Source organism: Oncorhynchus nerka, linkage group LG27 (genome assembly GCF_034236695.1).
Source record: "Oncorhynchus nerka isolate Pitt River linkage group LG27, Oner_Uvic_2.0, whole genome shotgun sequence".
NCBI classification, from domain to species: domain Eukaryota; kingdom Metazoa; phylum Chordata; class Actinopteri; order Salmoniformes; family Salmonidae; genus Oncorhynchus; species Oncorhynchus nerka.
Window position 1 is genome coordinate 78,813,926 of NC_088422.1, and position 12,505 is coordinate 78,826,430.

General features: G+C 42.3%; 1 protein-coding gene across 2 annotated transcripts in view; it reads left to right on the top strand.

Annotated features, from left to right (window-relative positions):
• Nucleotides 1-666: 666 nt before the first annotated feature.
• The window catches only part of LOC115125930 (ubiquitin carboxyl-terminal hydrolase CYLD-like), a 41,493-nt gene continuing 29,654 nt past the window's right edge, over nt 667-12,505 (top strand). For both annotated transcript variants that reach the window (XM_065012039.1, XM_065012040.1), the window contains exons 1-6: nt 667-1,078; nt 3,064-3,434; nt 7,937-8,106; nt 9,427-9,670; nt 10,665-10,973; nt 12,179-12,284. In XM_065012039.1, coding sequence (XP_064868111.1) covers nt 3,357-3,434; nt 7,937-8,106; nt 9,427-9,670; nt 10,665-10,973; nt 12,179-12,284 — 907 coding nt within the window. In that variant the 5' untranslated portion in view covers nt 667-1,078; nt 3,064-3,356. The remainder of the gene's footprint in view (nt 1,079-3,063; nt 3,435-7,936; nt 8,107-9,426; nt 9,671-10,664; nt 10,974-12,178; nt 12,285-12,505) is intronic.

The window sequence follows — 12,505 nt, forward strand, 5'->3', positions numbered from 1 at the left end:
GTGTCTTAAAGACCGTTCCACAGGTGCATGTTCATTAATTATTTATGGTTCATTGAACAAACATGGGAAACGGTGTTTAAACCCTTTACAATGAAGATCTGTGAAGTTATTTGGATTTTTACGAATTATCTTTGAAAGACAGGGTCCTGAAAAAGGGACGTTTCTTTTTTTGCTGAGTATATGTTACTTTTTCCTTGACTGGAATATTGCATATAGATCAGGCCAAGATAGAGGCACGATGGCTTCAACACAGCGTCCCCTATATGTCATCTAGTGTACAGGGTCTACCAGTGTTATCTCGTTACCACAGCCACAACGTCAAAATGGGCCATATCGTAAAAATTCACGGGGAAAAAATTGCCTTTTGGTCTTATTTTAATGTTAGGGTTAGGCATACGGTTAGCAGTGTGGTTAATGTTATGGCTATGTTTAAATTAAAACGTTAAGAATATATATTGTAGAAATAGGCGGGCTTTAAGGCATTGTGGTTGTTTAACTATTGAAGACCGTCTGCCAGGGAGACGAATACAGGTTTAGAAACTGCTACTAGAGAGAACCACTCATTCGCAGATTCTTCAATACCCGTCAACCAAACTCGTGGGAAAACCCCGGGGGGTGGGACTTAACGATTAAACTGAAACCCAAGCCTATTGGCACTTGTGATGGATGCAGATTGGCCAATGGGTTATGATTTAGCAGATTTTCAGGAGACAAACATTTCGGGGTCTATTGGTTCTGTAAATTATCTTTATTCCTCTCGCTATAAGGCCTGATTTATTTAGTCTGTCACGTAATATATGTTTTGTGTGTCAGTATTTAATAGTATAGTCTAAGAGTCGTTCAGAAAAATATTTAAAAGCCGTAGATAACATGCTCTTGTTGCATGGGACAGCTAGTTATCCATACTAGCTACTCTGCCTAGCTAATTTCGAGGCTGTCATATCAATTATCAGCTGGGTTGCTATCAACAAGCTTGCCAGTTAATTGTACAAACGTATCAAAACGTCAGCTACTAAAGGACAGCATTGGAATGAGCAGGTGACATCACACTCCAGCACTGAATTGACGTTTGAATAAGGTAAGAAAACGAGCTAGCTAACGACGTTATGTCACAATGATAGCTATATTTCATGTCTGCTTCCTCGTCATACGTCAGATTATGATATGGATGCACCTGATCAAATATTGCATGGCTTGCTATACTGGCTAGCTAGTCCTACAGCAAACATGTCCTAGTATGTGTGCTGTTTTACACTAATTGACATGTTCCATGGGTGTTTTCTCAATGAGGGTCCTTCCTCATCCATGATTAAGCAAGGCTTGGCAGTGACACATTCTTCCTTCTTCTCTCACGCATCATCATTATCATCACTCGCTGCTGCTGACTGGCTTGATTCAGTGATGTCACTGATGGAATATGCAAGACCACTGCTGCAATGATGATACAATTACTCTGCTGTTAATAATATTTAATCTGTTGGGGCTTTTGAATGTTGTGATGGTGTGTTTAAATAGTCAGTGTTACATCCCAGTCATTTTATGTTCAGGAAGTCAGCACCATCAGTATGTGGCTATATTGTACTTCACACATTCATACTGTTAAAAGATCCCCAACTTGCTTGATTGATGCACAGACATGAGGTGTGAATAGCCTAGATGTGAGAGTGGCCAGAGAACCATAAAGAGGAGTCATGTCAGAGGTGCTTGGATCCCCCCTTCATATTGGGTTTGTCAAAACAGGTCGACCCTGTATTAAAGTGGCGGTGACTCTCTTTGTCAGGAAGAGGCTTTTGACTGCTTTAGTCTGAATTCCCCTTCACAGCTCCCTTAACACACTCTGACCATATCTGATCATCACACAGCTAGGGGAAATCCAAAATGTCTCAAATTCTGAGTCAGGCCCGAGTGAGTTTTGAATAACGTGTTTATAATGGTGTGTTTGAATAACGGCTGGCTTAGAATCCATTTGTGTTAATATTGACTGTAGTACCAAGGCCTATGCGGCATCACCCATTTCTCATCTTAAGAGGAGAGTATCAACAGGTTTTGAGCATATTGTCTGCCTTCTTCAAAATTGCCTTCAGGGTAAAGCCATTTGAATTCAGTCAGTTTTTGGACAGCATCCCATGGAAGAAGTGTTAAGAAGGTGACTTTTTGGACCTGACTGCAAAAACATTCAGGAGGTAAAAGTGCTCAAAGTTTACCTATTTTGCATACCCCACCATACCATGAGACATCCGTGTCTTCGTCACTGGAAAAGATAAGTGGTTCAGCTTGATATCATGTCAAACAATTTTATTATTTCTTGAAATGAAGCATTTGAATTTAATTAGCAGTTTCTTTTTCCAGAAACTATTAAATAGTTTGACAAACATGTTTGTAAACTTTTAAATTATGTCAATCCCAAACTCTTTATTTTTTTCTAGTGATGACGACATTGGTGTTTCATGGTATGGTGGGGTATGCAAAATAAGTCAACTTTGAGCACCTTTATCTCCTGAATGTTTTGGCATTCAGCTACAAAGTCACTTCCTGAGCACTTCTACAATGGGCAAATATGTATGGAAGGTTTCGTTTAAATCAAAAGGGAGCTGTCAAAAAGGGATTGAATTCAAATAAATTTGACCCTTATGGAATCAGAATACAGGTAGTAACCTTTTTGGCCTATCTGGTTGCAAGATACCGATAGTACACAAGGTTAGGCCTAAGCATGTTTGTGCTCAACTGGTTTTCACCGTCAGTGTTATGAGGTACAGTAGCAGCCTGTAGCTAATGGTGCAATCAGGCTTCACTCGGCTGCATCCTGTTTGTTTAGATACCAGTTTGAATTCCATTTATTCAGAGCTTGTCCCAGATTTGTGTTGCCTAAATGTTTTGTTGTTTTCCCAAAAGGTTCAATGCTTATTTGGGTTAATATAGCCTAGCCATAGGCCATTTTTTGGTGGGAGAAATTGAGCTGAGATTTATGATAAGTCAGTGATTTAATGCAATTAACCTGGAGGCATTCCATGACCTTTTAACAACATTGTCATAATAACAGCATGCCTTTCTTTTCATACACAGGTCCTACGACGTACATTGGGGCATGCAGGCAGACAGTTGAGACCATTATGAGGGCACCCCAGGCCAGCAGGAGCCTGTGAACGGCCATAACACCCTCTCTGTCTACTCTCTAACCAGACAACCTTCCCCTCAGGTGTTAGGCCTAGTTTCTCTCTCACCCTTGTTATGCCTCTTTCACTGCTTTGGGGATAGAGGAACGTCCATAAAGGGAAGCGAGAGGGGCTTCATATTGGGTTAGGAAGACAAGCGGTATTTCCCCCTGCTATGCCCCAGCTGACCCAGCCCCTACAGCCATGAGCTCTGCCCTGTGGAGCCAGGAGAAGCCCAGTGGGGGCTTCAGGGAGGACTGGCGCTTCTACATGGTGGTCAAGGTAAGTATGAATATGTTTAAAGAGCCATTGAATGTCACCTGTGTTTTTCTGTTGCCAGATTTCAGTCTTGTACAGTGGTTGCCCCACTAAAAGTTTTGCGATTATGCTGCGGTACTTAGAGGTATTTTGTGGTTTAGTATGGTACGGGGGTAGCACAGAGCAACACATTAAGGGGCATTTTATTAATAATGGCGCTGACTAGGGAAACGTTCCCACTGTTCTTAGTGCCAGTCTGCACATTCAAACTAAAACAATGTAACTAATAATGGCATATTTATGCTTACGCTAATACAATAATGACAAAAATACTCTTTCAAAATGGTGACGTTTATTTAGTTATGGCTCCATAATGAATTACTATGGGAATAAATACCACTGAATTACAGAAATATTGGAACAAAGTTGTCTAAAGGTAAACAAATAGTTGCTTACTGGAAAATACTCTTTCAAACATAAATGCCTTTCTTTAAAATCAATACACAAGTATATATTTTTAAACCTGCATATTTAGTTAATTTTGCCTGCTAATATGACTTTCTTTTAACTAGGGAAATTGTGTCACTTCTCAAATCAAATCAAAATTTATTTGTCACATGCACATGGTTAGCAGATGTTAATGCGAGTGTAGCGAAATGCTTGTGCTTCTAGTTCCGACAATGCAGTAATAACCAACAAGTAATCTAACTAACAATTCCAAAACTACTGTCTTATACACAGTGTAAGGGGATAAAGAATATGTACATAAAGATATATGAATGAGTGATGGTACAGAGCAGCATAGGCAAGATACAGTAGATGGTATCGAGTACAGTATATACATATGAGATGAGTATGTAAACAAAGTGGCATAGTTAAAGTGGCTATTGATACATGTATTACATAAGGATGCAGTCAGTGCAAGCAGTCAGGGTATATGCAGCAGTTTGAGCCACCTGGCTCATTGCGAACTTTGTGAAGACCATTTATTCCTAACAAAGACCGTAATTCATTTGCCAGAATTGTACATAATTATGACGTAACATTGAAGGTTGTATAATGTAATAGCAATATTTAGATTTAGGGATGCCACCCGTTAGATAAAATACGGAACGGTTCCATATTTCACTGAAAGAATAAATGTTTTGTTTTCGAAATGACAGTTTCCGGTTTTGACCATATTAATGACCTAAGGCTCGTATTTCTGTGTGTTATTATGGTATAGTTAAGTCTATGATTTGATAGAGCAGTCTGACTGAGCGGTGGTAGGCAGCAGCAGGCTCGTAAGCATTAATTCAAACAGCACTTTCGTGCATTTGCCAGCAGCTCTTCGTTGTGCTTCAAGCATTAAGCTTTTTATGACTTTAAGCCTATCAACTCCCAAGATTAGGCTGGTGTAACCAAAGTGAAATGGCTAGCTAGTTAGCGGGGTGCGCTAGTAGCGTTTCATACGGTGACGGCACTCGCTATGAGACCTTGAAGTAGTTGTTCCCCAATGGATAGCGATGCTTCGAGGGTGGCTGTTTTCGATGTGTTCCTGGTTCGAGCCCAGGTAGGGGCGAGGAGAGGGACAGAAGCTATACTGTTACACTGGCAATACTAAAGTACCTATAAGAACATCCAATAGTCAAAGGTATATGAAATACAAATGGTATAGAGATAAATAGTCCTATAATAACTACAACATTTACATTTAAGTCATTTAGCAGACGCTCTTATCCAGAGCGACTTACAAATTGGTGCTTTCACCTTATGACATCCAGTGGAACAGCCACTTTACAATAGTGCATCTAGGTCTTTTAAGGGGGTGTGAGAAGGATTACTTTATCCTATCCTAGGTATTCCTTAAAGAGGTGGGGTTTCAGGTGTCTACAACCTAAAACTTCTTACCTGGGAATATTGAAGACCAGGAAAAAAAAAAGAAAAAAAAGGAAGCACCAGCTTTAATATGTTCTCATGTTCTGAGCAAGGAACTTAAATGTTAGCTTTTTTACATGGCACATATTGCACTTTTACTTTCTTCTCCAACATTGTTTTGCATTATTTAAACCAAATTGAACATGTTTCATTATTTATTTGAGGCTAAATTGTTTTTATTGGTGTATTCTATTAAGTTAAAATAAGTGTTCATTTAGTATTGTTGTAATTGTCATTATTACAAATAAATTAATCGGCCGGTTTAATCGGTATCGGAATTTTTTTTGGTCCTCCAATAATCGGTATTGGCGTTGAAAAATCATAATCGGTCGACCTCTACTGTGGATGTATTTCAAGGCCAACCTTCAAACTCAGTTCCTCTTTGCTTGACATCATGGGAAAATCAAAAGAAATCCAATACCTCAGAAGATAATTGTAGACCTCCACAAGTCTGGTTCATCCTTGGGAGCAATTTCCAAATACCTGAAGGTGCCACATTCATCTGTACAAACAATAGTAAGCAAGTATAAACATCATGGGACCACGTAGCTGTCATACCACTCAGGAAGGAAATGTGTTCTGTCTCCTGCAGATGAATGTACGTTGGTGCGAAAAGTGCAAATCAATCCCAGAATAACAGCAATGGACCCTGTGAAGATGCTGGAGGAAACAGGTACACAAATATCTATATCCACAGTAAAACGAGTCCTATATCGACATAACCTGAAAGGCCGCTCAGCAAGGAAGAAGCCACTGCTCCAAAACCGCCATAAAAAAGCCAGACTATGGTTTGCAACTGCACATGGGGACAAAGATGGTACTTTTTGGAGAAATGTCCTCTGGTCTGATGAAACAAAAAATAGAACTGTTTGGGCGTAATGACCATCATTATGTTTGGAGGAAAAAGGGGGAGGCTTGCAAGCCGAAGAACACCATCCCAAACGTGAAGCACGGGGGTGGCAGCATCATGTTGTGGGGGTGCTTTGCTGCAGGAGGGACTGGTCCTATAGAACATTTGTGGGCAGAACTGAAAAAGCGTGTGCGAGCAAGGGGGCCTAAAAACCTGACTCAGTTACACCAGCTCTGTCTGGAGGAAGGGGCCAAAATTCACCCAACGTATTGTGGGAAGCTTGTGGAAGGCTACCTGAAGCATCTGACCCAAGTTAAACAATTTAAAGGCAATGCTACCAAATACTAATTGAGTGTATGTAAAGTTCTTACCCACTGGGAATGTGATGAAAGAAATAAAAGCTGAAATAAATAATTCTTTCTACTATTTTTGTGACATTTCACATTCTTAAAATAAAGTGGTGATCCTACTGCCCTAAAACAGGGATTTTTTTTACTAGGATTAAATGTCAGGAATTGTGAACATTCAGTTTAAATGTATTTGGCTTAGGTGTATGTAAACTTCTGACTTCATCTGTACATGGAAAGCCTACTCCTTCCTCCCCGCCGGGGTATTGAACCCAGGTCTCCCGCGTGCTCGCACGACACTGCGATTCTTTAGCTAAATAGCCCAGAACTGTTGTCTACTCCCCACCATCACGTTGTACAGCGCCATATTTTCCATTCCATCCTAACGGAACCCCAGAGGGCTTTTTGTATTTATTTGAATAGAAACATTTCTTAAAATCGGCAAAAAAAGGTTTTAAATTCTCTAGTACAGCCACTATTGAAGGCTATCAAATGCTTCTCAAAGATTCCCTCTGGTGGTCAAGCTAGTACTAACTAGCATTAATGGTACCAAATGGATGACACTTAAATAACATTCCATAGAATTTTGCAGCTGTGCTGCAGTACACTGCAACTTTTAAAGGACGAACCACTGTTGGTGTGTTTCCTGACCGATTCCGTGTTTGGTTAATGATTCTTGTCTCCCATGAGACACTGTAGATATGGAAGCCCATTTTACTTCCTCAGAATTAAGATACCTGTAATTCATTTTGAAGTTTTTGCCATGGATGTTTTAATATATATATTTTTTTCTTACATCTAACTAAGGTGTTTGGTGCAGTATTTCTCAAGTAAAAAAAAGTGACATGTCTTATTTAAAGTCTCACTGTCTATGCTATTGGATAGAGAGTAATCACTGCAGCTGTTCACCCCATGTTGATGTACTAATGGACATTGTCAAATCAAAACCCTATCTTCGTTTACCCATTGTGATTCACAGATGTTCCAAACTCTGTTTTAGACTGAATTATTGAGCAAAATTATCCTATTGACACTAGAATAACTTTCTGGCTCATATCGATGCCAAATAAGCCATTTTCAAAGGGATTCGTTGCTTTTTAAAAGCAGTCGCTCTTTAGGAAATTCCTGAATTTCGCTAGGGTTATTCAAGAAGGCTTGTTTATCGAAAGGTTTATTTTGTGTTTCATATTTTGTTGTTTTGGCTATTGTGTGTGTTTTTTTTTGTTGAATAAACTCAGGAAGATAAGTCCTGATGTACTAATGAGTATCTTCGATTATGTTTGGATTGGCTCTTTATTCCCTATATAATGCACTGTATCTGCCCAATGGGCCCTGGTCAAAATCAGTGTAGGGAATAGGGTGGCATTTCTAACAGACGGAGACCCTTAATAACTCAACACAATTCTACTAAGGAGTGTACAGTGGAGAAGCCCCCCCAGAAGACCTTGAGGATCCCCCGGGGCAGCCTGGGACAGGCCTGCCAGGAGAGGAACAGCCTGGGGCGCACGCTGCCCCCCAGCAAAGGCAAGAGGAGCCTACGCGTCCTGGACCAGACCAACGTGGTGCTGAGCCTGGATGAGCGGTTGGTCTAATTAATGGATAGTGACACGATCATGCTATATTGCCATTTTATATAAAGACAATACAAAACAACAACAATACTCACATTTGATATACACTCCATGACTAAAAGTTTGTGGACACCTGCTGATCAAACATCTCATTCTAAAATCATGGGCATTATATGGAGTTGTTCCACCTTTTGCTTCTATAACAGCCTCTACTCTTCTTGGAATAATTTCCACTTGATGTTGGAACATTGCTGCAGGGACTTGCTTCCATTCAGCAACAAAAGCATTTGTGAGGTCGGGCACTGATGTTGGGCGATTAGGCCTGGCTCACAGTTGGCGTTCCAAATCATCCCAAAGGTGTTTGATGGGGTTGAGGTCAGGGCTCTGTGCAGGCCAATGCACTGGGGCATTGTCATGCTGAAACAGGAAAGGTTGCCAAAAAGTTGGAAGCACAGAATCGTCCAGAATGTAATTGTATGCTGTAGCGTTAAGATTTCCCTCCACTGGATTTATGAGGCCTAGCCCGAACCATTAAAAACAGCCCCAGACCATTATTCCTCCTCCACCAAACTTTACAGTTGGCACTATGCATTGGGGCTAGCGTTCTCCTGGCATCCGCCAAACCCAGGTTTGTCTGTCGGACTGCTAGATGGTGAAGTGCAAATCATCACTCCAGATAACGTTTCCACTGCTCCAGAGTCCAATGGCAGTGGGCTTTACACCACTCCAGCCGACCCTTGGCATTGCGCATGGCTTGTGTGCGGCTGCTCGGCCATGGAAACCCATTTCATGTCACTCCCGACGAACAGTTATTGTGCAGATGTTGCTTTCAGAGGCAGTTTGGAACTTGGTAGTGAGTGTTGCAACCGAGAACAGACTATTTTTACGCCCTTCAGTACTCGCTGTCCCTTTCTGTGAGTTTGTGGCCTACCACTTCGTGGCTGAGCTGTTGTTGCTCCTAGACGTTTCCACTTCACAATAACAGCACTTACAGTTGATCGGAGCAGGGCAGAAATATCGACTAACTGACTTGTTGGAAAGGTGGCATCCTATGACGGTGCCACATTGAAAGTCACTGAGCTCTTCAGTAAGGCCATTCTACTGCCAATGTTTATCTATGAGGAGTATATGGCTCTGTGCTCGATTTTTATACAGCTGTCAGCAACGGGTTTGGCTGAAATAGCCGAATCTACTAAATTGAAGGTGTGTCCACATACTTTTGTACAAATAGTGTATGATATATTGACTTTAAAAAAGTGTTAATATTTTCTTGTGTTTTCCTCTGGGATTCAAATGTACATCTTGTTGTGTTTGATTTGCAACCAAATCAGGGACGTCCTGGAGCTGGATGAGAAGCTAGCTGAGCTGCTGTTCCCCATCACCAACTGTGAGGAGCGCTATGCCCTGCTTTGCAACAAGCCCAGGCTGGAGCGGGCCAGAGACCTCGACTGTGGCTCCAAGGTGCGCGTGCAGCTGCGTTCGGGGGATGAACCTTTGCCCGGGGTAGTCCGATTTAAAGGATCTCTCCTCCCAGACAGGGCTCTCTCCGGGGTCTGGTTTGGAGTGGAGCTGCTGGTGAGAAACGTCATCTTTACTGTTCTTTTAAAATGCACTTTGTAAGCAATTGACCCTAAGTTACGTATATAGAATAACTTTATTTGTCCCAGAGGGAACTTCAGTTATGTGTGATATCGTCTGTGATTTGTTCTTTGTGAATTGTTCCCTGACGATTTCATAACAGCTAAGCTAGTAAATGGACTCTCTCTTGCCGTAGCCTACATTCTGTAAAGATGCAGTAAAGTAGCGGGCTACAAAGGCTTGTTTATTGGAGCACAATGTTGTGTTTATTCCTCCGTGTCCAGTTGTAGGCTGGGTGAGTGGGTGAAGGAGCCGGATGAGAGGAAAGGCTGACCCTTACTCACTATAAAGGGTTTAGCACATTCTTGGGTTTCAGATCAGCGTCTTGATTGAATGCCAGACTTTGTATCACGATTGAGAATACTTACCACACATTTACAGTCAACAATGTGTACTTCTGATCTTGATCATACAAACATAAATTGAACGATACCAATACTGAAAAGCCCTACATGGCACTCAAGAAGAAGTGCAGTGTATAGGATCATGTAACTACACCTTCTAATTGTCCATTATCCCTGTGTAAGAGCAAAGATGATTCAGTTCAGAGCCTGCCGGCTACTCTCAGCAATGAAACATTTTGAGTATGCTGTTATGCCCTCCGCAGTATCGATCTCAAACCCTCATCAAACCCTCATCATCCATATTCCCTCCCCTGTAGAATGCTGAGTAGGCATTCTGCTGAGTAGCTGAGCTCACCTCACTGTAATGACAGCTCATGCCTCTTGTATCAGCTCAGCCCAGTGCTAGGCTTTTCCTGTGATGGTTAAGGTAAAGGTTAGGGAAGAGGTTAAGGGTCAGGGAAATTCTTTGGCATTACTGTGTGAAGGATTAGGGGAAGGGTTAGCGTGTCTGAGTAAGCCACATGCGACTGGCACTCACAGGTTATCCCACGTTTAACATACTGTATGTAACCTATGCCTCTACATAGGAGGAGGGCAGAGGCCAGGGCTTCACAGAGGGCTCCTACCAGGGCCGACAGCTGTTCCGCTGTGAAGATGAGTGCGGGGTGTTCGTGGCCCTGGACAAGCTGGAGCTGTGGGATGATGAGGAAGAGGAGCTGGGAGAGCTAGAGGTGGATCACGTCATCCTGGTGGAGGAGGAGATGGTTTTCCATCCGCTGGAGATCAACTCCAGGGTCCTTGTCCAGACCAGAGAGGGGCCGGAGAGGGGAACCATCATCTTCTGTGACCTGCTGCCTGGGAACGAGAGCCTGGGGTACTATGTGGGAGTAGACATGGTAAGGCTTGAGACGCTGGTCCCATACCTTACTGAGTGGGACCTCTACAATCTTCTCCTGTCTGCTGTAGAATGGCAGACTGGCAATGTAAATACTGTCAGAGTGGAGATGACCTTTTCCTCTGCTGTTAACACTAGGTAAAGGTGAAATGTCCTCCCTACATATATAATAATGCTATATTTATAGAACATTATAGAACAACTTGTAAATTACATCTCAAGTTAGGCAAGAGCCTAGTTCAAGTAGCCCATGTAAGGTTGTTTGTATGATTTGATTGTCTATCCAGAAAATAAAATATCATTCCTAATGTTTATTTTGCAGTTTAACAACCAGCCGCTGGTGTTGATGTTTCCTGTTGCCAATATAATCAGATGGCATAGCAGTTAAGGAAAGGGAACATGCATAATGACGGAGGCATTTGACTGCAGGTTGTTAGTAGCAGCAGCAGTGAGCCTACTCTGTCTACTCTGTCCTGGGACACACACAAAGGGCAGTAGTCATGCGGGGAGCTGGGGAGTGAGGTAAAGTTGCAGTCTGCGTCCCCATTGGCACCCTATTCCCTATGTAGTGAAGTACTTTTGACTAGAGTCCTATGGGCACAAATGTAGTGCACTAAATTGGCAATGGGGTGCCATTGGGGACGCATATACAGCACTGGGCTGTATGACCAGTAGCGTGGCACAGGGCCAGCGGGTTGGCCAGGCAGCCGAGGAAAGGAGAGGAGAGTCCACTGCTCAGTCCACTCTGCTTCAGCCTCGCCCAGCATACAGAGAACATCAACAACACTCTGACACGCCATATACAAAACAGCTTAGTGTTAGGTGATATTTGTGTAACGTTTTTGTTTATTTGGATCCTTTTTTGTTCACAATGGGGCCAACCTTCCAAGAGTACATAGATTAGTGTGGTGGAGTGGAGCAACCAGTACTGGAGAACTTTGACCCTGCTTCCTGGGGATTGGAATAAGCACCCCTCTGTTTTGAATATACGGGGAGGTACATTTTGAGAAATGAGAGAGGGAAGGTTAAGAGGGAGTTAAAGTTCAAGTGCAGACAGAGGACCATTACTGGGTAGAGGGGGTAGTTGACTGGATAGAGAAGCGCTGTTGTAGTGATGACAGGACTGCTGCTGCGACTGTAAGTACAGGTTTTAGGAGATGAGGAACGCCCGCAGCAGTAATCGGTTGCTGTCTCCGGCTCTTCCAGGACAATCCTATTGGGGACTGGGATGGTGTTATCGATGGGAAGCTGCTGTGTAATTTCGCCAGTCTGGAACACACCCGTCTAGTCCCCATCTGTGACGTAATGCCAGGTGAGTCCAGTGGTCCGGCAGTCTATTCTCTCCTTTTTTTCCTCACATCAAATGTATATTGTTATTTCAATTTATTACAATTTCATCAAGTGCAAAACTATATATTTTTCAAATATTCTCTCCCTTATTTGGATCCTATAAATGATAACCGAAGAAGCTTCAGGTATTGCCTATTAGCCATATAGTCAGCCAGGCAGTTATATGAGTGTAGTATTTGTGGT